This window comes from Antennarius striatus, chromosome 20 (assembly GCF_040054535.1).
Source record: "Antennarius striatus isolate MH-2024 chromosome 20, ASM4005453v1, whole genome shotgun sequence".
In the NCBI taxonomy this organism is placed as follows: Eukaryota; Metazoa; Chordata; class Actinopteri; order Lophiiformes; family Antennariidae; genus Antennarius; species Antennarius striatus.
This window is the reverse complement of record NC_090795.1, coordinates 13,210,083-13,236,090: the sequence shown is the minus strand read 5'-3', so window position 1 is coordinate 13,236,090 and position 26,008 is coordinate 13,210,083. Positions and strand designations below refer to the sequence as shown.

The following is a 26,008-nucleotide window of genomic DNA, read 5'->3' as shown; positions in this document are numbered from 1 at the left end:
TCACAAGATGGTTTAAAAACCACTCTTGATTCTTTAAAAGTCTGCCACCAGAGACAAAGGGGGATAGGATTAATGTGTGCGTGCGTGTGTGTGTGTGTGTGTGTGTGTGTGTGTGTGTGTGTGTGTGTGTGTGTCACACAGTTGAGTGATTCTCCTCATGTCTCTGAGGGGTAATTAGCCCTGGCGTGGCCTGTCGTTGCTCTACAGGCCTCCTCAGTCCTGGGACTCGGCTGTCCATGTCGTCGGAGCCCCAGAGCTCCGTCTGCGGGGAGAACAACACGCTGGAGCCTGGGGTCACTCATATAATCAGTCTGTCAGACGCTGTGTTGTGTCATCGTGGTGATTGTTCCAAGCCTCTGTGTTGTACATTCCAATTATTTCCCTTTCTCTTTCCATTTTGCCTTTCTTTTTCTCTGAAATGTTTTCTTTTCATGCCTTACCTTCCAATATATGTTCACCTTGTCTCATTTCACCCAGTGTTCCTATTCCTCCATGCTATCATTTCCTTTACCTTAATCTTTCTTTCTCTCCCTTTCTAATCCCTTCCTTCTTTTTATCTTGCTCTCATTTCTTTACTTAATGTTTCTGTCCTACCTTTTCTTCTCCCTCAATTGAGGTACCGGTAGTTCTTTTCCAGTGGAATGTTTTTCTTTAGTCATCTCCACACATTTTATCTCTTTTGTCTTCCTGTTTTTCTTTCTTTTCTCTTTGTCTGTCTTTTACTGTTTCTCTTGATTTCTTATTTTTTTCCTATCCCGATACCCTTTCCTAATCTTTCAACGTTTCCTTTCCTTTCCTTTAGCCATGCTTTCCATCTCTCTTGCTTCAGTTTCATATTTTGAATTATGTCTTGAGTAAAGTATCTAAAGACGAGAAAATGGATGGAATTATATTTTTATCCAGTGTCCCACCAATAGTTTCTCTCTATAACAAACTCGCTTGTTCCATCCATCTCTCTACCACATTCCCTTTTTTACCTTTATTTTGTGCGACTCCTGTCATTGATTTTTACAATAATGAGCATGAAGCCCATCAATATATCAAGCTGAAGATTAAAATTACTTTACAATGCCCTTCTATGAGTGGTTAAAAATGAAGGCTCGCTGGTCTGATATTAAAAAGCCAGTAGCAGCTCAGCTACCCATCTCCATGTGTTCTACTTGAGCCGGTGTTCACTAATGGCTGGCCCGTGACCCGCCTCAATACGTTCGATCAATACCCTGCCTTATGTGTTTAAAGAGCCTATCAGCGAGACAAGCACAGAAAGCACCACAGCCATCGTTGCAGACTGCAGATGAAGTTGAATATGAAATATTTGGTGATCCTGACAGAATTTTTTTACAGAGTTATTCATTGAAATTCTATATTAGCGTCTCAACGTGGAGAAAAATCTACCAGAATACTATCTTAACTTCTTGAACTACTTCTGGAAACTGATTTTCTGTTTTTTAGCGATCAATAACACCTCTTTGCCCTCCCCATCTCCAACCAGTCCGTCCGGTGTGCCTCTAGTTATTTACAAAATTGGTTTAGATTTTTGTTGACACAGTGCTTTAAGGGAGGTTGGCATTTGCCTCTCCTTCTGGCTGCATGGTGCCAGCGTTTTCCTCTGCTCCAGGCTGTCTGCTCAATCACTTTCACCTCAGCAGAGGTTCTGGCCAATCACCATAAACAGTCACAGCATTACTGCTCACAGTGGCTGCAGCTACATTACTGAGACATGTGAAGGAAATCGATAATCTAAAGAAAGTGCATGCAATGGATCTCATTTTAAAACAATATATCTACGTGATACAGCTGCGAACATCCACTCTTGCTCGTGACAATATTTTTATTTGTCTCAGTTCGTAGAATAGTTATGAAGTGATTTTACTCTGGTTCCATTCAGTTTTTTTTCCAATTTGTAATGGATTTTATGTGAATCTGGCGATCAAGGTCAAGCATCACCGCCAGCCATACTTACTTTGTAACATTGTAGATGTGACTTGCACAGCCAGTGGTATGCAGGTCAGCTACCCAGCAGCCTGGCCAGCTGATGGACCATTTTGAAATGTCACAGTTACGACCACAGCAGTCCAGTATTTCACGAAGACTGCTCTGGTGAGGAAAAGTGAAGTTGACAGATACCACTCTCTGGAGTCTGTATTTTTAAGGAGGACGCTAACGCTAACAGGATGCATTTGTAACTGCTGTGACTCTCTTGATGTGATGTTCTTCATTTTTTAAATCCTCAAGAACCAAGAACATAAATTTTATGATTTTTTTTTTTAATTCCACTTCTTCAGCGATGGCGAGGCAGTGGCCGTCTAACCCTTCAGATGGCCTTCCAAAAGAAGTGTTTAACAGATGCAGCTGTTTCCACAAGCTGAGGTGTTCCCAATGTAGAGTTAACTGACCTTGGTTTGTGAAAGCTGGTGGAAAAGCATAACCCTTAAAATCTTGTAAATGCAGGCTGAATTGTGTGTGCATTTGTGTGTGTTTGCTGATATTTATCAATGAGGGATGGGAGGAAAAAGTAATAGATGAAACAGTAAATCGGTTACAATGCATCCAAACAGTGTCCGATTGACGCTGCGGAGCCTTATTACTGCTCTGTGTGAACGTTAAGCCTCATTAAAAATGTGTGAGACCTTTCCTGCGCTCCGCCCCTTTGGACAGATGGCACGGTCCGCCATTAAAATGCTGTTTAGCTAATTAACAGGACGGCAGCATGTACAGCCTACTTCCAGATTACTGCCAAATACACACACACAACACACACACACACACATTGGACTCTACGGTGTGTCTGGTGGGGAAAGGCCAAGCTGTGGCTTTGCCAGTCAGAATCAACACGACACCACAGAGAGCTTCTTCCTCACTGGTGAGAGCTAAAAGCACCCTGGGAAGGATGATGATGCGAAACAGGAAATGGGAAGCTTATGGCCATCTGGATGACCTTCTCAGTCCTGTCGTCAATACTCATAAAGTTCACTGTATTGAGCCAAGCTAAAGTTTGGTTGTATACACCAGAGCACAGAGAGATCAGGGTGCTATCTGCTAATGTGGTTAGCTTAGCTAAGCCGACATGATGGACAGGCAAAAATATCCCCTCCGTGGTGCAAAGGGACGTTTGCAAACCATATAAATGCACATATTCAAAACAGACAATCCATCATTACAACTGAAGCATGAATAACTGGGCCAAATGCTGCGAATGCCAGCAGCACGGAATGAGAAATGGGAATGATCTATGAGGTTTCTTAATGGTTCCTCCTGCTGTGTGGAAAACATATAAACACCTTCACAAAAACTAATGGACAGGCTGTGAAATGATGGAGGAAAAAGAGCTCAGATGCAGACAAACATCTGACACCTGACATTTCACACCACAGTCAACAATCACGTCATTTTTTATTAATAACACCAAGCTGAGGAAATATTCCTCTTGATGCTAGACACACGTTATTACATTTTTACATATAAACACACACAAATAAGCGACCCAAGTGGGAAACCCAAGATATGGGATTGCCCCCCACCCCACCCCACCAGGCAATTCCATGTTCAATCATTTGCATCCATGCAAAGACAGACAGAGGGGCTGTCCCACATCCAGACAGCCCTTAATGAATGTGACATTTAGCTGATATTTACATGCCATGTGTGATGCTGCATTAGCATGCCAACCACTAAACTACAGATTAAGCAAAGCTTAAACATTGCTAGCAATCTATCATGCAAAGATTTACTGCATGTGACCCATTCAGCTCAGCCATCAAAACACTCGACCAGCTAGTTATTGTAGCCGAGTGAAACCCAGCACCTCTGCAGATGAAACTTTCAGTCCAGTCTGTCAGCTGCGGTTGAAATCACTCCCCCGACAAAAAGGCAAAATATCAATCAGAAGTGATTTCTTCCTGCTGCCTCCGCTGTCATTGCTGCAGTGGAACGTTGACCCTCCGTCACAACACATTTGTTTACCACTTAAATCACTTACTACACTGACTCCAAAACACTGAAAGATGTTATGGCACCAGCAGCAAATAATATAAAGCGGTAAGGCCATAGAGGACCCCCCACACCCCCACCCCCACCCCCCATGGGTCCTTCAGCTCAGCAGAAACAAGCAAGCAAACAAAAAAAAAGGGCAAACATGGGTGAATACTGAAAAAAACAAATTATAAAAGGCTGCTCACAGACGGACTGACATGAGGGGTGATGGTAAGTGCTTTCTACATTAATCACATGACGGTGATGATAAGTCTGCCATGAACACCACTTAGGGAGATGTTACCTGGCTGACAGACAACTAGAGGCGACAGAACTGCTTCTATCAGCAGCTTAGATCCCAGACCTGCTGGGGCGCCTGTCAAGAATTTAACTGATGGGTGTTACCGGCTCCACGAGGATATATGCCATTCCAGTACGCCCTGTATACTGGAATGGCATATATGCAACCTACTCCTTTAACTCTTCATCTGCCAGCAACAGAATTGCATCCCTTTTTGAAATTGCCTCCCCTTAAACCAGCGTGAAAACGCTCCAGCAGCGGATTTGCATGGACTCGGGATGGAAATGTCAAGCTATTAATTGACTGTATCTTCGTCATTTCGGCATTTTCTACACCTGAAGCCCAGCAGTCAGGGTTACTTTAATTGATTTTTCACCGGGTCACATGGGAAGGAAAGCTCAAGGCTGGATGTGGACCTGGGTGACATAGTTGGTATTTGAAGTTAAAAGTCAAGCCCTGCTAGCTACACGTTCTACAGTGGAGAAGTTAATCCAGCCAGGGCACAACTGTGTGACATTCTGAGCATCATGTGTTGTGATCCTGGCAGAGGGTGATGTATTTCATAAACAGTATTCCCTTGGCAAAATGCAAAGGAAAGGCAGCAATTAGGAAAAAAATGAGGTCTAGACAACCTGGAACCTTTCATTTTTCCTGTTGGCCATCTCCTTTTGTTTCAAGTACACCTGTGTCCACTCTCACTTGTTTGTCTGCTACACCGCGACATCCCTCAGGTGTACAAGAGTGTGTGTATTAGTCTGTGTCACCCTTTTCCAAGGTGTCTCGAAGCTGAGGGCCCATCTGTGGGTTTCCTCCTGAGCCTCTTGAGAGGACCACAAAGGCTTCTAATTATCCCTGACCTTCTGGCTCTCCATCTCCCTGCCTCCCACTTGGGGCCCCCGTGGCTCGCTCAGGTCTCCTCTCTCCCCATGCACTTCTTTCTCGCTCTGTTTGCCCTCACACGTTCAAAATAAGCCCGCTGCAAAGCTCCATCCACTAATTGCTGCCATTTCAGAGACAAAGACGGTGTTTGGTGCAAACCAGTCCCGAAGGTCAGTCAAGGAGAAGGGCTCCAATAACACCTGCGTGTCTGTCAAAGCTTGGTTGGTTGTTTGGAATCACATTGCTTTGACAGCCACAACTCTGTTTCAAGGTGTTCCATTTGTGAAGAAATTGATGCTTCCAAACCAGTCATTAACAGCTAGAGAGACAAGAGAATGGACAGCATGATGTGAGGCCTGACAGGTTTGCATTTATTGGGAAAAGCTAATTGTCACGCTCAGCTGAGTCTGAATTTATTTTCCCATTTGTGCTGTGAATACAACACCTAATATAACTTAAAATAGACATGAGAAAAGTGCATGTTTCATGCTGCATCAGTGCTGTATGCTATAATCCTTTTGATACATTGTGTTTTTGCACAATATAAATATATCCCTTGAAAATTTTGCATTTATATAATAGGAAATAATTTATCAGTAACCATTTGTAACTGATATTGATTATTGCCTTGGTTTTACCCAAATAGTCACAGCATTCTGGGAAGACTGCTGCATAAATCATCATTGAATCATCACAAAACATTGAGAATTCCTTTAAATATAATTGGTTTTAGAAAAACAAATAGGAATTTGTGAAAAAGGATCAACAACATGAGAAAAACAAGATAAAATGATTGTATGGATTCTGCAGATAAAGATAACATAAAAAGAAGCTGAGTAAATTGTGTTTCTACTACAGTATATGGTGCTATGGTGTCTGTATCGGCCTCTTTCTTTGCAAATACAAATAATGTCAAAACATTCAATTCACAAACACCATCGCTTTTCATGCACCAGTAAAAGAGCTTCAGTCATAATGTCCATCCTTACGTCACTCAAGGTGAAATGTTGTAGTATTACTCTGCTTTGCCATTCTGAATAAAATGTCTGAGTCCTGAAAAGAAGCATTGTTGTTCCGCCTTTAAGCAGGCGGCGGTCATAATAACGAAGGTGAATCAATGTCTGTGGAGAAAAGGAGGAAACTGCAGAATGGTAGTCATGCTCTCATTTAAAATGCCAGCATGCTATATAATAAACACCAGGGCAATATTATAGGGTAATACTTTCTTCAATATAAAAAAAGAAATGTTGGATTTCTGTCATTCTTATTTCCATCCTTCAGTCTCTCTATTTCCTGCTTCCATATCATCAGCTGATAAGGCGGCTCCTCTTCATCTTATCTTTACTGTCAGTGTGTTACACATCACATCACAGCAATCAGCAGCAAAACATTATGGACATATTTTGGCTGCAGTATAGCTGATATATTATCTTGTGAATCAGAGCATGAGACAGGGCAGATAGCAGGTAGGAGCGCTGCCCGATTCACCGTGATTCAGAGACGTCGATATCTTTGTGAATCCATCCTGAAAGGTCTACAACCTGTACTGAGATGTAAATGCTAATACCAGCATGCTACTACCATCAACACCAACGCGGTGGTTTTTACCTGCTCTGATGATTGTGGGAATCCATTTTTGTAATTTAGCAATTTAGCAAGCTAACAATTACTCTTTAACTTTAATCACAAAGCAGCCTACAGCTGCTGCGGGAGAGCTAGTTTGTACAGTAGATGAGGAGTGCAATGGTAAATTATGTTTGTCATAATTTTTGTTTCCATTTTTTTTAGTAACCAGTGTTCGAAAACATTTGATCAATACAAGCCAAATTTGGGTGACAGAATGTCGTTTAAATGTGTTTTTGAGGGGTCAGACTTCCCTCTATTTTTTTTTTTTTATTCTCCAATGAGTTTCAAAAAACATTTTTTTTTAAAGTATCATTTCCTCCATTGTCTTTCTTCATAATTTCTCTCCATAATTGTTGGCTTATTAAAGTGAAGGTGATTCTCTGGGTTTTCTGACAGCTGATGATGTATGGGTTTGGGACAAGGTGAACCTCATTTATTTTTCTATGCGTGAGACGGCGGCTCATAGCAGCCTCGTTCGGTTTATTATCATGGATGGTTGGAGAACATGAACATGGGTGGCGATTAGGACCCAGACTTATTGAAAATCACACTTTTCAAATTTAGATTTATCACCCTGTAAATGGTGGTGTTGCTGCCTGTCTTGACTCATTGTAAGGACATTGACCAACAAACAGTGATTAGCATGTAGAATAACTCTTCCAATTAGCTCAGAAGCACATACTTGCAAATGAGCCTCTGTGAGTGTCATTGAACCAATAACCTTTAGATGCTGACATGTATTTTCCACCTGCCATAAACAGCCACATTTTTTTTTATCATAGATAATTGCTGAGTTACAAAACGTCTAGTCCGTAACCTGACCAACGTCATCGCCATGGAGACTGTAATTATGTACGTCCTGATGTGAGGGGTGTGAATACATAATATCAGCTTCAGTCCTAAAGTAAATAATAACTCTGCTGCCGCACTCTGGCTCCTGCTGAAACCTTGCTGGACTTTCTGATGAGTTGCCAAGGCAACAGTAGATAAAATAAATCCACATGTTCTTGTTGGATTGTTGATGGAAGCTTGGAGAAGCAAGACAGGAGACCAGTTTCCACATATAATATTCAAATGGTGTATTCTACATATTGAACAGTAGAGCTTTAAGGTATTTCTGAAGAAAACCCACTCAAATCCTACAGATTATTTCATCCATGTTTTGGCATCAAGGGAGACAATAAAACACAATAGGCAATTGTTGGGGGGTGCATATTTACAAAAAGGCCTACCAAATATTTGAAGTTTTCTTCCCTGACAATACAATGAAGACACATTTTGGAGAAAGTTTCTTTAAATCATGAGTGCAAAACCTGAAAAAAACAAAAAAAAGCCCACTGTCAATCTTCTTGGAAACCAGCAGGGATAACAAACTGTTTTTTTTCCGTGTCTTGTTAGCATCTTGTTTGTGTTCCAATGGCGCTTCTGTCACTTATCTGGTGCCTGTTATTTTACACCCATGTTTCTAATTGACAAGGTGAAAGCTGTTGCCCCCGCATCCTTCATCCTCCCCACCGGCATTAATTTAACATCCCTCCCCCTCTTCCAATTAACAGAGCATTACAAGAGCAACAAAGTAAAACAGAGCTCTGCATGCATACAATTGATAATGTTTTTCTCAAACACTTGTCAGGCAACACTGTTCTCCACTCACTCTCAAGCGATTAGATCAGAAAGGTAAATGTAACCCTGAGTTATATATATAGTCCCTCAATAAGAAGAATGAGGAAGAATATCAAAATCTAAATTTAACTTGTGAAAGGAAAAAACATGTATTCCTTGCTGAACTTATCGTGTTCTACGGTGTTTGTAAGCTGTCACAATCTATTTCTTACTGGTGTTCCTGGTAGTCTTTTGGATTTAAAGGCATGGCAATCAACAACAGTAATCAAAGACTGAAGCTTCTTCCGTCCTTTACTGCAATGATAATTCTGTTTGATCCTATTTGTAATTCGTTTATTCGTGTAGGTGGTGTGTATCAAACAAACCAGCAGGAGGGCATGCTCTTATTCTAAACCCACAAATGTGCTTTAAGAGCTACTTAAAGGTTGCATGATGACAGTAGGCTCTTCATGTCATCCACCCACCTCATCATATGGCTTGTTTTGTTGTTCAAATATCTGCAACTGTGTACTAAAATGCAATACTGCAGTAATACCTGTGCATGAGTACACTATCTGGGTTTATAGTGTGAATTCACAGTTGTTGTTGTTCTGCTGGGCATACGTTCAGCATGTTCACTACTTTATGCAACATTTGTTGTTGCCTTGTTTCCTGCAATAACCTGCATATCACTTGCCAGAAAATTCCCAAGTTCATTTATAATGGATCAAGTGATGTGCTAGCTGCTGGTAGTGAATCACCTTCCTAAGCAGTCCTCACACAGCCTGCATGTCCTGGCGCTTGTCCCAGCAAAAAGGAATGAGTTCCCTCCAGTGACTTGAACTAGGAGCTCAAGCTGTGTGGAGCTGCTGAAATATTGATGCGTAGAACCCGACGCAGCTGAACTTTATTTGCTTTACACCTTTCATGCAAACATGCACACATACGCTTCACACAGCAATATGAAAATGTCAAGACAGAAGCCCAAAGCAGTTCAAATAATGTAGGACTGAAAAATAAAATGCAAAAAAATCAATACATGTGTACAAAAGTTTGTCAAATAAAATGAACTACCAGGGGTAAAAAACAATGTACAAAAGGGTGTGTTTGAGCTGTTTAGTCTGAGACAGGCAGTCACTTGCGGGACTCTGTGGTGCTCAAAGGCCAGATAACAAAGAGAGGGAGAAACAGGCTCATCTGACTCCAGCCGCATTCGACAGGTAGAGTAGGATCGGCTGCTTTCATCACAGCAACCGTCCTGAGAGAGACAAGAGCATCACCTTTGTATCGATGTTCTGTTCAGCTCTGCTCGCCGAGGCGTCCCAGGGGGATCGACCCAGTGTGGATGGTTGATCAGTAGTGGTCTAAAGGTCATACAAGGTCACAGTGTTTGATTTTAATGATGTCATAGAAAATGTCAGGTATCCATAGACACTCCTGCCCTGCCCAGAAGAATGGACAGGTTTCTACAAGACTGAATAAGGCCTTTTAAAAGTAGATTCACATTGTTTTTCACATCTTTGCTTTTGATTTCACTAACTCATGCTCAACGGGAAACACAATAATCAGACTGACTTTAACATTTTTTTGATTTTCCCACATTCGGAACATGTATATCAGCCTGCACATCACCCATAAAATAAACACTTAAGGTCCAATCAGCACTGTTGACCAGGCAACAATGTACAAAATTGTCCAAATCAGTCTTTCCATCATCAGCACAGCTTGTTTCTACAATGCCACAGCAACAAGAAGCATGTGCTAAAGAGTTATTTTGCAGCTTGACATTCACATTGATTGACCACTGAATAGTTCTGATAGTCTCGTCACGCCCTTTCAGATTTTAAAATAGAGACGGAAAATTAGAGATGGAAAATTGCCCTAATTCAATTCACAGAATTTTCTGAAATAATAAACAGAACATAGATGGAAAATATCCATGTTCTATTTGATTTCATAGGGAACTCACTATTTTCCCTGGTTCAAAATCACTCTGTCAGTGAACCTGAATTGCACTTCTAACACCTGCAGACGGATCAAAGAAATCAATTTAAAGTATGCATAGTATTATATAAGTCCGTTGTTCTTAACCATACATTTCTTGTTGATTTAAATGTGTTATGTATGCATTAACTGACAGATGCAGATTGAATCATTGGGACCAATTCCTTGAAATTCTGGTGAATGTGATCAGCATTCCAAGCCTCAGAATATTTCAACAATTAAAATCTTGGACTATATCAAACGTAATCACTGACTATATTGTTGTATTTCACTATGATGATCTTTTCCTCTTCCCTTATTGAATTTTGTCTTTAGTTGTGTGTTTTAAATCATAATGTCTTTGGTCCTGCTGCTCACATATCTGTCTGTAAGTCTGTAAGAACTAGGCTGAATTTATTTTGATGAGATATAACTTTTGCTTCACTGAGGTAAGCCGTCCAGATCCCAGTGCCAATTTCTCTCTGACTCCTATCCATACTCTCAGATCTTTGGATGACTGCCACTGATTCTCTGCATGTCAACACAGCATCAGGTGCGAGGTTGTATTTTTGACTGAACCTTTGCCCAACTTGTATTTCATCCTCATGACTGCGGGCTGCAGAGTGGCGAGAAACACGGCTCTGCCAGCATCCTGACACAGGCTGCAGATGCACAGAGTGACACAAGGTCCCTTCACCCCAGTGGTACGGGCCCCTGCCCGGCCATCTGGTGCCACTAGAGCAAGTGCCAGTCACTCAGAACACCCCTGCTGCCCATGTATCTGCCTGCAAGGCAGCCCTCCATTGAGGCATCCGGACTGGCTTCGCGGCTCTCATCTCCCCTCCCCATCGCCAGCAGTAGTTATGTACTGCCCGGGACCAAACCCATGGGGCGATGGAGTGCCAATCTGCCCTGGCTGTTCAGAATCTCTTCAAATACACGACGGGAAGATAATGCAGAACAAGCAATGTTCAGGATACAGGATGTGTTAGACAGATTGTCACTTTGCCAGTTTAAAACAAAGAGGAATGTCAGGAGAAAGTGCAACCAGGCAACCAATCACTCCGTCCTGTCTGTTCAGTGCAAAATGTTGAAGAGGAATAAATGTGCAGACAACCTTATGTAGAAGCCTTCATCAATCCGTCCTTTGTCAATCAATGCTGGGCTGGAAGATATCTCCCAGTCAGAGCAGCGGCGAGCAGAAGATGAAGGCGCTGATTTGACTGATGACATTTCAGTGGACTTCAGCACTTTATCCTCCTTTCAGCAGAGCCCATCAATATGGCCGCCTTGTCTCGTAGGCAGCACTTTGTTCCAGACCCATTTTTTTTCTGTCTGCTCTTTCATTAACTCAGATGTCAGCTGATGAACAGCTGCTATTTGTTTGTTTGCTTGTTGATGTCCTGTGACAATCCATCAGAGTGGTCATTATCATTGCACATCCATGGCACTTCTTTTTCAATGAGTTAGTGCTCAGGATTTTGACATAGGCTGTCACTAAATCCATTATCCAGTTTGCCAAGGAACGTCAGTGACTGTAGATGAAAAACGGCATGAAACTTTGAAAAGAAAATAAAGATCCTTAACAAACAGTCTTGTAGTCTTAAATAAGATGGTGCCTTTTAATTTCAGAGGCATTCCTGTTTGACACATTTTAGTGATAGGCGTTTGTGCAAAGGTCTTCCAGCATCTTCAAACCAACCGTGGAGCTCCATTGCAAACCCTGTGCTATTATGACGCTCAGTAGTGTGTAATGGGTTTGCGGCGAAGATGTTGACAGGAAGACAGATGTTGTTTGGGCTATGTAAATGCTGGAATTGTTTAAGGGGTGAGCAGGAAGACAAAATGATGAATGTCTGTCAATGAGGCAAAACATCCCTTATACAGTTTGGTTTTTATGTTTGTTCGGGGGTTTTTTTTGTTGTTGTTAATGTAAAAGTGGGAGATTCATGCTTTTATGTTGAATTTAGAGGACCAAACTATGCCAAGCGGCATGTCTATGAACTCCTAAACACTTCTGGGGTTCTTGTTAGCTCACGTTGGTGAGGGTTTCATCCCAAACTGGTGGATGTCCTCAAAGTTGATGGCGACCTAATCTGGAGACACTGTTCTAGTCTGTCTGCTCTGGAACATTTGTTTTCACTTCATTCTTGCAGAATGCTTTCAACTTGCTAGATGAACACCATAAAGGCAATGAATGGCTTCATTGCAAACACATACAGATGTATAAGCGTCACCCTCCATGCTCAGCAGGACACCCAGTGAGATACCAACATTCCAGCGCACATGAGTATCTTCATCTTTCTGCCTTGCTAACAGCCTGTGTGTGTAGCCCCTTTTACAGAGATATGCACACTCACACACCGACACAGCGATAAACGTCACAGCAAAGCCCCGAGATAAAGGCAGGCATAGATGTAAGCGCCAAAGAAAATATAACAGGGGGACACATTTATTGTGTCTGATAACATCGGCATGAAGAGGACAATGGAGACGCACGAGAGGCGCTCGAGAGGACATCAGCCGAGGCGTTACTTCATAAGGAGCACAAACACAACACTCCATTCATCAGCACAGCAACATCACCACGTAGGAGCTCTTAAATCTGAGTAAAAATTGTATCTTGGCACAGTTTGTAGGGTGTTTGCATCGCCAAGAAATCATTCAAAACACATCAGAACGATCCGCCGATTTCTCAGATGTGGTTAGACTTCCATCGTGTCTTTGTCACCTTTAACTAGATAAGATAATCATTTTCTTCTTCAACTAAAAAAAAAAAATGTTACAGACACCCTCCCTTGGAAGTGTCTAACAATAAAAATAATACACTTCATAGCTAGTTCTCTTTCCCTTACAGGCAGTAGAGTGAGTGCTGTATCATTACATTGTGGACATGTTGTGAAGGGCAACATTTTTGCAAGTCAGACAAGTTTTTATCTAATCAGATATGAGTTTATGTTTGCGTCTGGTAAAATTTAAAAACTGTGAAGGCTTAATGAAAAATGGGCAACAGCAACTGAGTACAAATTAAAGATGTACCCAGTATGAATAACAAGTACCTTTAATCCACCCCTGGATTGATGAGTTGTTAACAAAATTAATCAACCATTTTTTTTATTATACAATGTCTTCAAATGAATGTTGGTAAATGTTGTGAAGAGCAGTGGAGACATATGGAATCAGAATGGCTGCAGTGTTAAAGAAGGTGAGGGAAAAGTCATGGTTCCACCCCTTTACTCACATGTACCCCAAAGTTCAGCGCTTCTTTCCCTGGATCCATCTTTAGAGAGGGATCAGGGTCATGATCTATAGTGAGGTCATGTGATGAAACCTTCGTTATCTCATGAGAGCTCTGTAAACTACAGAAAAGTTCCTGAAAAAGCTAATCTTTAACTTTCTTGTTAGCATTTAAATGAAAAGATTGGTACGACTGACTGAAATAGCCTCATACATAAACCACACGAAACAGATAAAAAGCAGTTTTGCTAGTTTTAACAAGCATTAAATAAATGACTATTAAAATGAATGTTATTGAGCTTCAAAGTATAGATGGTCACTAGTTTGTTTCCTTTGGATGGATGAATTTCACTGGATCAGTTCATCACGTCTTGGCTGCAGCTCTGCACTTTAAGGACTGATCTCATAGATTATCTGTAAAGGGACTCAGTAAAGTAGTTCTTTGTTGAGCGATGGAGGGCATGACAATTACTTAGTATGAGAGCAACAAAGTCCACAGAGGGAAACAGAAGGTCTGAATGGATGGATGATTTGAACTAAAACAAGACTTCTACCCAGGAGACTAATGGGGGTGTGCCACTTGAAAAAGAATGGTTAGTGCTCATCAAGTTTTTTTCATTTTGTTTTTTTTTTTAATTTAACTTAAGATCATTGTGAGCATTATCAGGAAGTATTTTCATCTTTTAAGTATTTTCATCACCTGAAGTCAACTAATCAACTTATCACATCATATGACCAAGAGAAAATGACTAAATCTGTAAACAGACATACAGTATGATGTTACTTCCACCAAATGAGGTAGTGCTGTTGACACTGTTGTTTGTTGCGTTGCTGTTTACTTCATCTGTTAGGTTGAAAACTTCAACAGCTATTTTGATGGTTTTCAGAGCAGTATTTCTCAGGTTTTTTTGTATGGCATAGTAAAATATATTTGCAGTAGACTCTGGATCAACATAATTTATTCAGAAGAATATTAAACTGTTATGGAAAAGGAACAGTAATGAAAGTTTTGCCTCTCTCCACATGGATAATATTTACGCTACTCGGAGAAAACAACTCGATAAAATCCATAGAAGATCTAAAAGACATCCCAGTTTGATGTGTGACGTTCAAGTTCTGGTCAAATTTCACAGGGTTGATAGAAAATCCCCCTGCTGTGAGATAACAAACAGTGACGACATACAGTAGACTATCAGCTAAAATCAAATTGTAGCTGAAAATGCTGATTCAGCTACACAGCTGTCACAGTTTGTTTCTTCCAAAGTTACTGAGCTAAATACTGAAGAATGTAGTGCTATAACCAAACTAATAAAGATATGGATGTGTCACCACATTCTATTGGTTTTCATGGTGATGATCAAACTATCATTCATTCGTTTCCCTTTGGTAGAATGAGGAAAAAATGGAAGCTGAATGGCCTTTGTGGATATTTGTGATCTCTGAGAGCTGAGTAGTCTACATATGAAGTCATATGTACACTAGTGTCATACATGTGAAATTGATGTCAATTTGCTCTTATTACTCTTCAGGATAATACAATGAAGTGTATTTCAAAGAGCTATTATAACCTGCTTTCAACATAGAAATCATTATTTCCAAAGTCAATAATACACAAACAGCCAAACACTTCAGGTTGTTTGGTTTTGCCCTCCACAGACACAAATCTGTTTGGAATGCTTCACACAAGAATTTTGTTTTGTGCTATGGTTTAGGTTTTGGTGACTTACATCATGAGTAATTTTGGTTTAAACTGATGAGATACAAACCCTGACCTCATTCCTCACATGTTTTGCAGCCTTTTGACAACTGCTTGTGCTCCCAATCCCCTAACTGTTGTTTCTGCTTGTTTTTCTGAGGTCTGTCAGTCGCCGGACCACAAGACAAGAAATAACGGTGGCTCATTTTCTGTGTTTTTGATGACAATGTTTTTCTGGTGACACACTTGTGCTGTCACAGTCATGAGTGAATGATTACCATAAAGTCCGTAAAAATCATGTTTACATGTCGGTCTCTGCCAGTCAGTTGAGGGGTCACCCGAGTGCTCCTTTCTTCACAATCAGCTGACTATCAGTGAGATTCCTTCCAACTCATCATAAAATAAACAGCATTAACAGAAGGCAAACTTCGCAATCAGCTTTTTTTTAATGTCATGATCTCTTAAATACCCGATTTGCTCTTTGTTTCGCCTCTGCCGAGCATCCGATGAGACCAGAGCAGAATTGGTTTTTCCAGCGTGATAACGAGCATCAGTCAAGAACACTTGATTGAGCGCGATGAATGAGTCGCTTTGAATCATGATATAATACTTTAAATGACATTCCCATGAATAAACATAAGCAGTAAACACAAAGAGAGGGTGGTCTCTCCTCTTGCTAGGCTTTAATTCTCACCTATTAAAATTCATAATCTCTTATACCTCTTCACAATGGCGGAGAACAATTGCAGGCTGAGAGACGTGTATTGTATCAACAGTATGATAGCAAGTAACAAAGGCCTAATTACTACCTGCTGGATATGATGAGGAATAATTAGCTCGATCGTGGAGAGCCACTGACGGCAAACTCACAGGGAGCTCCCTGATGCCCATTAATGAAATGAAATAAATGTATCTGTGACGTTTTCACATAAGTAGTCGTTCGGAAGCAATAAAAGCAAATGTTGTCACAGCAAACTTTGTTTATTCATCTGCTGTTGTACACGGAAAACAGTTTCATTAGTTCCTAAATTGTTCCTGAAATAAATTCCATTACAAAGAAATCCAAAAATGAAATGACGCGCAAGCCAAGTAAACACCACAGATAACCGCCAGAACTTCACTCTAGGAGTCGTGTTTAACAAGGTGACACCTTCCCTGCCTCACGGTAAATGAATGAATCCTGCTGAGAGTTGACATTTGCCCCCAAACAGTCTTTATGTCGAGTCATTAAATGTCGAGGAACTCCTGCTTTATCTGTAACTGAGAGTTTAGATCTTGTAGAGGTTTTGCACTCTGGGTCACAGTGTAATCCAGTGCAGTGCTGGGAATAAAGCTCTGGCCCCCGTGGCCCCCCCTGCAGACTTTCCCTGCTGCTAAGGTTAACTCCCCTCCCTGCTGGTCAGTGAAACATTCCGGACTCTCAGGAAGATAGAAAATTGCCACGGACCATTAGCACTGAACAAAGGAAGCAGACAAAAAAGGGCAAGAGGGAGAGAGGGGGCAGAGTGGACACAGGTGCATTTTAATGACTCTGTGTGTGTGTGTGTGTGTGTGTGTGTGTGTGTGTGTGTGTGTGTGTGTGTGTGTGTGTGTGTGTGTGTGTGTGTGTGTGTGTGTGTGTGTGTGTGTGTGTGTGTGTGTGTGTGTGTGTTACTGTGTACTGAGGCAGGTACAGCCCCTAGAGTACACTAACAACTATGAGACACTCCATAGAGTCTCTCCACAGATCATGTCATAACCTCAGAGGTGTGTGTGAGAGATTTCAGATCATCTGGAGTCCTCTTATACGTGTATGTGTGTGTGTGTGTGTGTGTGTGTGTGTGTGTGTGTGTGTGTGTGTGTGTGTGTGTGTGTGTGTGTGTGTGTGTGTGTGTGTCCACATTTAGCTGTTCTTAGTTCCCGAAAACATTACAGATCTCTTCATAATTCAGGCGGAACTTTAAACTTCTCTGTTGTTTTGTACAGTGTGTAATTACACTCTAAAACTCCCTCCCCTGCTCTAAATGGGGAAAGTGATTATTTCATTGAAATTACTAAAATAAATTATTGTTACATACAGATTTCACATCACCATGAGGAAAAAATTAGAACCACAACTGAAGGGAGAGGACTATGTGTAGATGAAATATGTTAATAAGCTGCCAAGTCATGAGCGCAACTTCTGGTTAATGGCACAACACTGCGGTGCGGCCCTCCAGGGGAGACAGAAATGAGCATCTTCATCACCACAAGTTCCCCTCCTGAGCGAGAGGAGAGAGAGCCGAGCGAACAGACAGCACTAAAAGCCAACAAGACGGGGGGAGGCTGCGTATCCCTGCCTCCCGCGCACATTATCCCCTCAACTGGAGGAGATGGGGTTCAGTCAAGAGAAGACAAAAAACCATTGAAACATCAGAATAATGAGCACATGAAAGAATGCAAAAAAGGGGGATTTAAAAACAGAGAAATTCATTATTCAGTGTTGGATAAGAAATGCAGCACAGAGAGGCGATAGGCAGAGGAGGGGAGGAAGGATGTAGGATATTGAGGAGAGCAGCAGGAGATGGGTTTGAAAGTGGCGCATCAACACAACTGGAGGAACCCAGCTGACAGATCTCATCCCTCTCAGAGGTGCATGGTAGATTACAGACACAAGTGTTATACTGTTTGAAACCCATCAGCCAGCACCTTAAAGATTCATAGTCGCCTCTCCTCTTCTCAGATTGAGAAGACATTTTCGCTTTTTCTCTTCTCCACTGCACCGATAGTGGAGCTACGTGTGGGCAGCAAGACGCCTGACATCAATATCCCCGACGCTGTCTCACGATGATACCACGGTCTGTGTGTGTGTGGGCTGATTGGGCGGCTGAAGGGTGAATCCCCGCAGACAGGGGCACGGCAGGGTCACCGTGACGGGCTCGGAGCGGCGTGCAAATATAAGAGGCTCGCAATCCACCAGCCGGTGTCGATTAAAAATGACACATTTGTTTTGCAAATGGAATGGCCTAGTTTAAACACTGGACCATGCAGAGCTGTCGGGGGGGGGGGGGGGGGGGGTTTGCGAGAAGGAGAAAAGGCGTTATAAGGGCTGGGGCTTTTATAATGAAATATCTCACATTGACACAAGAGTGGTTTGAGCGGCGGGCTGATTGTAGTGACGTTCAATCCCACAGTTCTATTTGGGAGAATAAATAAGAAGCAATTGTCGCTTAAATGTGCTGTTAAAATATAATTTTTCTGATTGTGAACATACCCATTGTACAAACCAAACCCAACCAAGTGATCCAGCTGTGTGTTATATCTTTATCCTTTATCTGTATGGCAACGTGTCCCTTAGAATCTGGCAATATATCAGAGGACAATATAATGTCCACCAATGACAAATATCCATTAACGCTGGTGCTGTTAGCCGAACAGTCTACACCTTTGGGCACAACGTTGTGAAGGCTTTTCCACATTTTTCAAGCCAAATTAAAGGTTAAACAAAACAAAAGGAGGTCTACTGTTTACAAGTTTAACTCCAGCTATAACCAACAAAGTAAAAGCAACAGTGACAACAGCGCAGCCAGAAACTCACCCTTTAATTTTTGCTGTTTTCCATATTCTATTTACTGTCTGCTCACGCTCTTACTCATTTACACCATTTGTTTGTATCACCCTGCAGATGCCTTCGTGTGTATGTATGTATGTGTGTGTGTGTGTGTGTGTGTGTGTGTGTGTGTGTGTGAGAGAGAGAGAGAGAGAGATAGAGAGAGACTAATCTAGGGTGAATATGAAATGACTTTTTAGCAGCCAGTTGTGCATAATTATGCTGCAAATTTGTTTTGCACACTTTAGAGTTGGCATTACCGACAATCACTTAATTACACACAGACACACACTCTCTCTCTCAAGTGCACACACACACACACACACTCTCTGACAATAATAGTTGCAGTTGAAAGCTGGAGTTGACAAGAAAATTGTTTCAGAAATCAGCCCTTATTCCCTTAATGTCTTTAGAATTCTCTGCACCGTCGATGTCCTTTTCTCTAATAACATTTCATGTACATGTTCTGCTACAAGGCACACGGTTGGAGGAGATGAAGGGAGTTCTTCACAAACTCAGGCTGGCTAATCAAAAGATGTAGCCGAGCCCTGCAGTCGGAGCCTACCCTCCATGTTTTACTAACTGGAGAGAGGAAGTCTAATTATGTCCCGAGGAGTGAGAGGGGCTTTCCTCTCCCCTCCCTCCCATATTTCTCCTTCCCTATTTTACAAACACACATGGCCTACTCCCGCTAACTGTCCCATACCTGCTATTTACACGATAATGACAACAGATGATAACCCAGAAAAAGACAATAAATGTAACATTACAGCACAAATAAACAGTAATAAAGAAATTACAACACACATAAAGCAATAAACGTAACATCAAGCCAAAGAAAAGACCTTTGCATCCGTCTGTCTAATAAATTTGAATTGATTTACAAGCTTTATTGGTTTAAAAAGATATTGCAGTGCGCTTCATCGATGTGATGTGCAAAATTTTAAAGCTATAGTCGCTCAGGTAGTTTGACAGGAAGGGCTTTATAGATCCACAAAATGCGGCGTCCTTCACGTCTGACTGTTTGGTGGTGTAATGGGTTTGATACATGGTCTTTGTTAATGGTTTAGAAGCGCAGTGAATTTGGTGATATGATATGATCTATTAGGGGGCACACGTGTGCTTGTCACCCTGTGGGCTGTGTATTCTGCTCCTCAGGTTTATGTCAGACATCAAAATGTACAAAGATGCTCAATCTTCACTCAAAAAGAAAAAAAAAAAACACACACACGTAGTTTTAACTTTAAACAGTGCTGAATAACAAGAAGAACATACTTCCATTTTGTAAACACACATCAGCAAAACCTTTTTTTAACTCCATATCCTCAGACAGCTCTGCTCATCTTAACACAGGCCAGGTGACAGATAAGCTGATGGACACCTCAACTCCAGAGCTACAGTGATGTGGACATTTGTAAACAAGAGATAATCGGTGACTCATTCGGCCCTGGATCCCAGGACCTCTGATGTTTTGGAGGGTTATCTCCATTTATAAATGGAGTCTGGACCCTGCAGGCATGGGGGGGGGGGGCAAGCTTGTGTGACCTTGTTAGCCTTTGTGTGTGTGTGCAGAAACCTCAAAGCTGCCCTTGGTTAAAGGTTAACACATGACATGACATAAAGCTGCTTTTGTAGTTGTTGACCTCTGATAGCATGATGTGTAAGTATACAAGTATGTTAAGCCACAGTCTACATTCTACTCCTGAGTAGATCACAGGATGGTGCAAAATGCTGGTTCAGCACAGGTTCTAATGGACGGTGGACAGATATCATCTGACCCCTGAACGGCCTGGATTGTTAGCAGGTGAAAATGCAGCCAAGATGCATTCAGTACATTTACACCCAAAAACAAGAAAGTTCAGATTTTCATTCACTAAGTTTCTGTTTATGTGCACATCTGATTTGGATTTCTGGAACCTGTGCTTACTTATTTTAAGCAGCGGTTCTCCAACTTTAACAGCCACATGCCCCTGAGACAGTCGACACCCTCCTCAGTTCCACAGCCACACGGAGTTCGAACTGTGTGGATTTTTCTTGGTAATTCTGCAGAATAAACAATAAGTAAGAACACAGTTTGTATATAGTATACATTAAATTAAATATATGCAACAGAATAACTAGCAAATCCTGCTTTTTTGGGGGGGGTTTTCAAACTTTCCCCGAATTCTGACTTTACTACACCGGCAGCAGAGCATTTTGCTGCAAGGTGTAACCTGGGCACACTGAGCTAGAACACACACTGCCTCACTTCACCACAGAGTAATTAGAGGGATGTGCATGAATGGCCTCACATAATGCTGCAGTGTGTGGTTGTATTGAAACCGTCTTCAGTCTTGGACCCCTTCCCAAACACAGTCTGTTCATGTACTTTGTATGCTACAGCTGAGGTAGGAAAGCTGCTGCAGTTCAGGTGTTTTCAAGATGATTCACAAATTTTGCGGCACTGAATAACTTAATTGTTACTCCTCTGCTCATGTATATCTCCATGTCTGGGTCAGACATACATGTGTACGTGTGTTGCATGACTTGTGTGTGTTGCCTGTGCTACTATCATTGGATTTCCTCATATTAAATTTAACAAAGAGTTTGTCAGCACACATCAACTAACCAGATTACATGTAACGTTACTAAAATGCTAAAGATTATTAGCATATGTGGCATTTTATCATTCTCTACCATTCCCAGCTCTAGAGGGAAGTGATAGATTATTTTAATGACTGGAGGTCCCAGTGGGTGGCACATTGTCGCAGTGTGTAGCGCTGTCGCCGCACAGTAAAGTAGTTTCGGGTTCGAGTCCCGCTCTGTGCAGAGTTTGCACCATGTCTCCCCGGTTCTCTCCGGGTTCTCCGGCTTACTCCCACCTCCAAAAACATGTGTTTTAGGTTAATTGGCTGGTCCCAAATTGACCGTAGGTGTGAGTGTGTGCCCTAAACCTGCTGGGATAGGCTCGAGCTCCCCATGACCCGCAACAACGGATAAAGCGGTGACAGAAAATGGATGGATGGAAGTCCCTGTTTAAGTCCGAGTACTCGACAAGAGCAGTTAATCCAGAGTCAATGATGTTACTTTCCAACAATATTAAGTCTGGCATAATACTTTTTAAATAAACTAAAAAGAGTCACAGCTCAGAATAACAGTTACTGATGTTCAAACGGTTGTGAACACACCTCACATATTCAGTGAGAGGTGACGGATAAGAAAGGAGTGAAATTACACGAATGAAGGTGACAAATCGAGAACGGAAATACATTATGATAATCAAACTTTATTTTAGCATATGGGCAAAGAAAGGGATCACCCACCTCCATCACCTTCTTCAAGATAATAGACTAATGACATATACAAAACTATTCGAAACATTTGAAATAAGAAATGGAAATTTTCTCCAATATCTGCAAATAAAGAAGACAATCATAAAAAGTACTCCGAAGCTTCAACCATCCAAATCCCCACCTGATTTACAGCTACCTGATTTCACCAAATACGTTACAAAGTTATCCCCAAAACTAAAGAAAAATCTTTCAAAGATATGTAGTTCACTTTCAAAAACTGGCTCGATACATCTACCAACCGTAAAATGGGAAATAGATTTAAACATATCATTAGACTATGACTCTTGGACCGAGATTTGTGGTAATACATTTAAGATGACAAAGAACTCTAATTTACAACTAATTCAATTTAAAGTACTTCATAGAGCACATATAACAAAACATAGATTATTTAAAATGGGTTTCTGTAAAACAGATATATGTACCCAATGCACACAAAACACTATCGACACTTACTTTCATGCCCTTTGGCTATGTTCACCTGTCTATCAATTTTGGGTATCAGTTACTCAGAAACTACCCTCCATGTTAGACTCCAGGATTCCACAATCTCCAAACATCTGCTTAATTGGCGATCTAACAGAAACGGTCTTACCTCACGCTCAGTTACAGCCCACACATATAGCTCTTGCCATTACCAAGAAAACAATTTTGGTCAATTGGAAAGATAAAAAAACCCTAAACATCATCCATTGGTTGAATCTCCTCATTGATCACATTTCGCTTGATAAAATATCTGCCGCTCAAAAAAACAATTGGCATCATTTACAGAAAAAAGGTCTCCATTTATTAGATCTTTAAATATAAATCTATAGCTTTCTCTTGTCTGTCAGCGTATGCTTCCATTCTCACACATCTGATATGTTTCTGAACATGCTATCTGCGCTCGTGATCTGATGACTAACCTATGTCTCCTCTGCCACCTTATAGTGCAATGATGGATCTGGGACACCATGGATGTGTGCATGCACTAGGGGACCCCTCTCCATCTTACGCCTTGGTTTGCTCTCTGGATGGTCTCCTGGGCCTGCCTGGCCCTGGCGCCTCGCCCTGGCGGCTGTTGTATCTGTTGTCTCGCCTTTTGGGCCCTGGGGGTGCTGAGTTCCTGGGGTCTCTGGGAATTTGGGGGTGGCTGGGCCTGTCTCCTCTGGGGGGCTCTGAGTTGGCCTGTGGGGTGTGGGGTGGGTTGGCCCTCCTGTTGCTCCCTTCTCCCGTCTCTGCTCCGCTTCGTCCTCGTCTCTCCTCTCCTTTCTGCCCGCCCCTTCTCGTCCCTCTCCTGCCTCGAGGGGGCTGGGGGCCCTCCGCTTCCTTGGGATTGGCTGGGGGGCTGGGTGCTCGCTCTCGGGGTGGTGAGCGGGGTTGGGGTGGGGTTGGGCCGGGGGATGACACACCCTACCACACACTATCCGGGTGCGGCTGGGATTCCGGGCAAGCCTTGGGTTCAGTCTCCGTGTCGCTGTTTGCGGTGGGGGGTCTGCTGGGTGCTGCTGGGGCTATCACACTGGTGTGGCGGGCTGGAGGTCGGGCTCTGTTGGTGGTGCGCCGTCTGCTATCCGCCCATGGGGCTGTTTCGTTGGTCCTACGCTTGACCTTTGGTCTGGCTGATGGACAGGTGATGGCACTGGAAAATGCCTCAGTGCGTCGGGGGTGAGCTAGCTGCTGGCTGTTGGCCTGCAGTGTCCGGCTGGCGGTGGTTGGTGGGCATGTGTTGCAATGCTGGGGTGCCCGCCCTGGTGTGGGTGGCTGGCTCGTGGGTGGTGTGGCCCCGTTGGTTGGTTCAGTGGTGGCCTTGCCGGGGCCCTGGTGGTCGTGGCCGGTCCGGGTTGCGGGCTCGGGGTGGTTGACCGGCTGTGATCCTGGTCCCCCTCACGGCCCTGTTCACACCAGATTGCCTCCTAATGTTCACTACACATATCTCACACTGCCCTATACATGATAACTTTTAGGCACATGCAGGGCACAGTTAGGGCTTTGGGAATGGATGGGGATGAGGGCAGTGGACATGGTTGTGGGGCGGATTGCATTGCTCTAGGGCGCTGTATCCTCCCCATATACGCCTCACTTGTCCTCCCCCATCCTCCAATTTTAATGCAACATACACACACACACACATTTTGGAAGGGGCTCTGCGATGTTTGGAGTAATCTGGACAGCGCTGGGCTTCCCTTCAGACTTTTAATGCACCACATCCTCGTCAGGGATCGAGGAAGCATAATGACAGGGAGGGTAGCGTTGACTCCACACAACATGGCGCTTCTGGTGGAGCGCGGCCCTCTACGGCCTATGGCTAGGGAGGGGCTGCTTGACCTGGGCCTGCAGCTAGGCTTGGGCTTGGGCTGCTGGGGGGTTGGGCTTGGTTGCGGGCTTTTTATGGCGACTGGATGGCTGTTGATGGCTGCCGGTTGTCGGTCGTGGCCGTTGATTTGCCGCGCGGCTATGGTGACCGGGGGTGTGGCGCTGGGGCGCTGATGTGGGGATGGGGCGATGTGTGGGCTGTCTGGCCAGGCCTGGGGGTCGGGCTGCTGGGGGATGGCCCGTGGGTGTGGGGGTAGTTGGGTGGTACGGAGTTGTCGCTTCATTTGGGGGCGAGATGGTTGCTGGGCGGCTTGGCTCCTCCCCCGCGGACCGTGTCTCCCATCTACCTGTGGGTGCTGCATGGCTCACCTGCTGGCCTATCGGGCGTGGCACGTTAGGTCGGCTTTGTGGCATGTGCCTTGCTGCCGCTATTGGTTGGGGGGCGGGGGTTGGTGGCCGGCGGTTGGTTTACTTTGCTGGGTGCTGGGGTGTGGGATGGCGTCGCCATCAGTATCCCACTGGACCTGGGCAATGAGCGGGGCTCGGCGTGGTGGCACCTGTGGGTGGGTTGGCTGCGGTGGGTCTCTGATAGGGCCTGGCATGGGCTGCCAAGGATGGCCGGCGGCATGCGGGGGTTGGCTGCCTCTGGTCGACTTTCCTCTGTGGGCGGCTGCGCGGGGGGGCTTGCGGCCTGCTGGGGATCTCTGCCGTATCTAGAGGGTTGGTGGGGCCCTTATCTCTGGTCTGCCCACGCTTGCGGGAGGCATGATGGGCATGTGGGGTTGTAAGACCCCATGCCCGGTCTAGGGGGGCTATGTGGGGGGGTGGGTCACATGTCGCCTGGTCACTGCGGCTGACCCCTGTTACTACGGGGGGAATTCCTGTCTCCTGGGGTTGGGGGATTGGGTGGGATGTGAGCGTGGCGGATGGGGGTGGAGGGCGGTGGGGGGCCTCCCTGCCCCGTGCCCCTTGGGCCTGTCCCATGCGCCCTGGCGGTGGCGGCCATTGCCTCCTTTGAGTCCCTGGGTCTGCGTGGTTCTTGGAGCCCCCAGTGGCTCTTCCGGTGATGGCTTCTGGGTGCTCCTGGCTGCCGGGGTTGGGAGCGCTCGGCTGGCGTGGCCCTGTTGAGTTCTGGTAGCCTATCTGGGTGTTGGTTTCATCACACATGCATGTTGGGTCAGGGCTTACCAGCTCCTGTCGAGTCCAATTATTGAGAACCATTGGGTCCCGTCAGAATGTGATGAGTCTAACTTCAGTCATCACAATCTGATGCCCTCTATCTTCCTCCTACACTGGTTTCCTGTGGTGACCTATTCTATATTATCAGGACCTCCACTAATTTGATGTTTTGTAACATTGGTGTTGAGATATCAGGTCTAAGATGGAATAAAACAGCCTAAACCTTTTTCACTCCAACAGCACTGCCTATCTATCCACTACCTTGTTTGTGTTTTCTCTCCCTGTCTCCTTTTGCTTTCCTCCTTAACTCACAGAGGTGCAGCACTTCCCTCTCTGGT

At 43.6% G+C, this 26,008-nt stretch overlaps 1 protein-coding gene across 1 annotated transcript; it reads right to left on the bottom strand.

The window, feature by feature from the left end:
• Nucleotides 1–24,998: 24,998 nt before the first annotated feature.
• Nucleotides 24,999–25,658, bottom strand: LOC137587909 (uncharacterized). The gene has a single exon (XM_068304591.1). It carries the CDS (start codon nt 25,656–25,658, stop codon nt 24,999–25,001), a length of 660 nt encoding a protein of 219 aa, XP_068160692.1.
• Nucleotides 25,659–26,008: the final 350 nt, after the last annotated feature.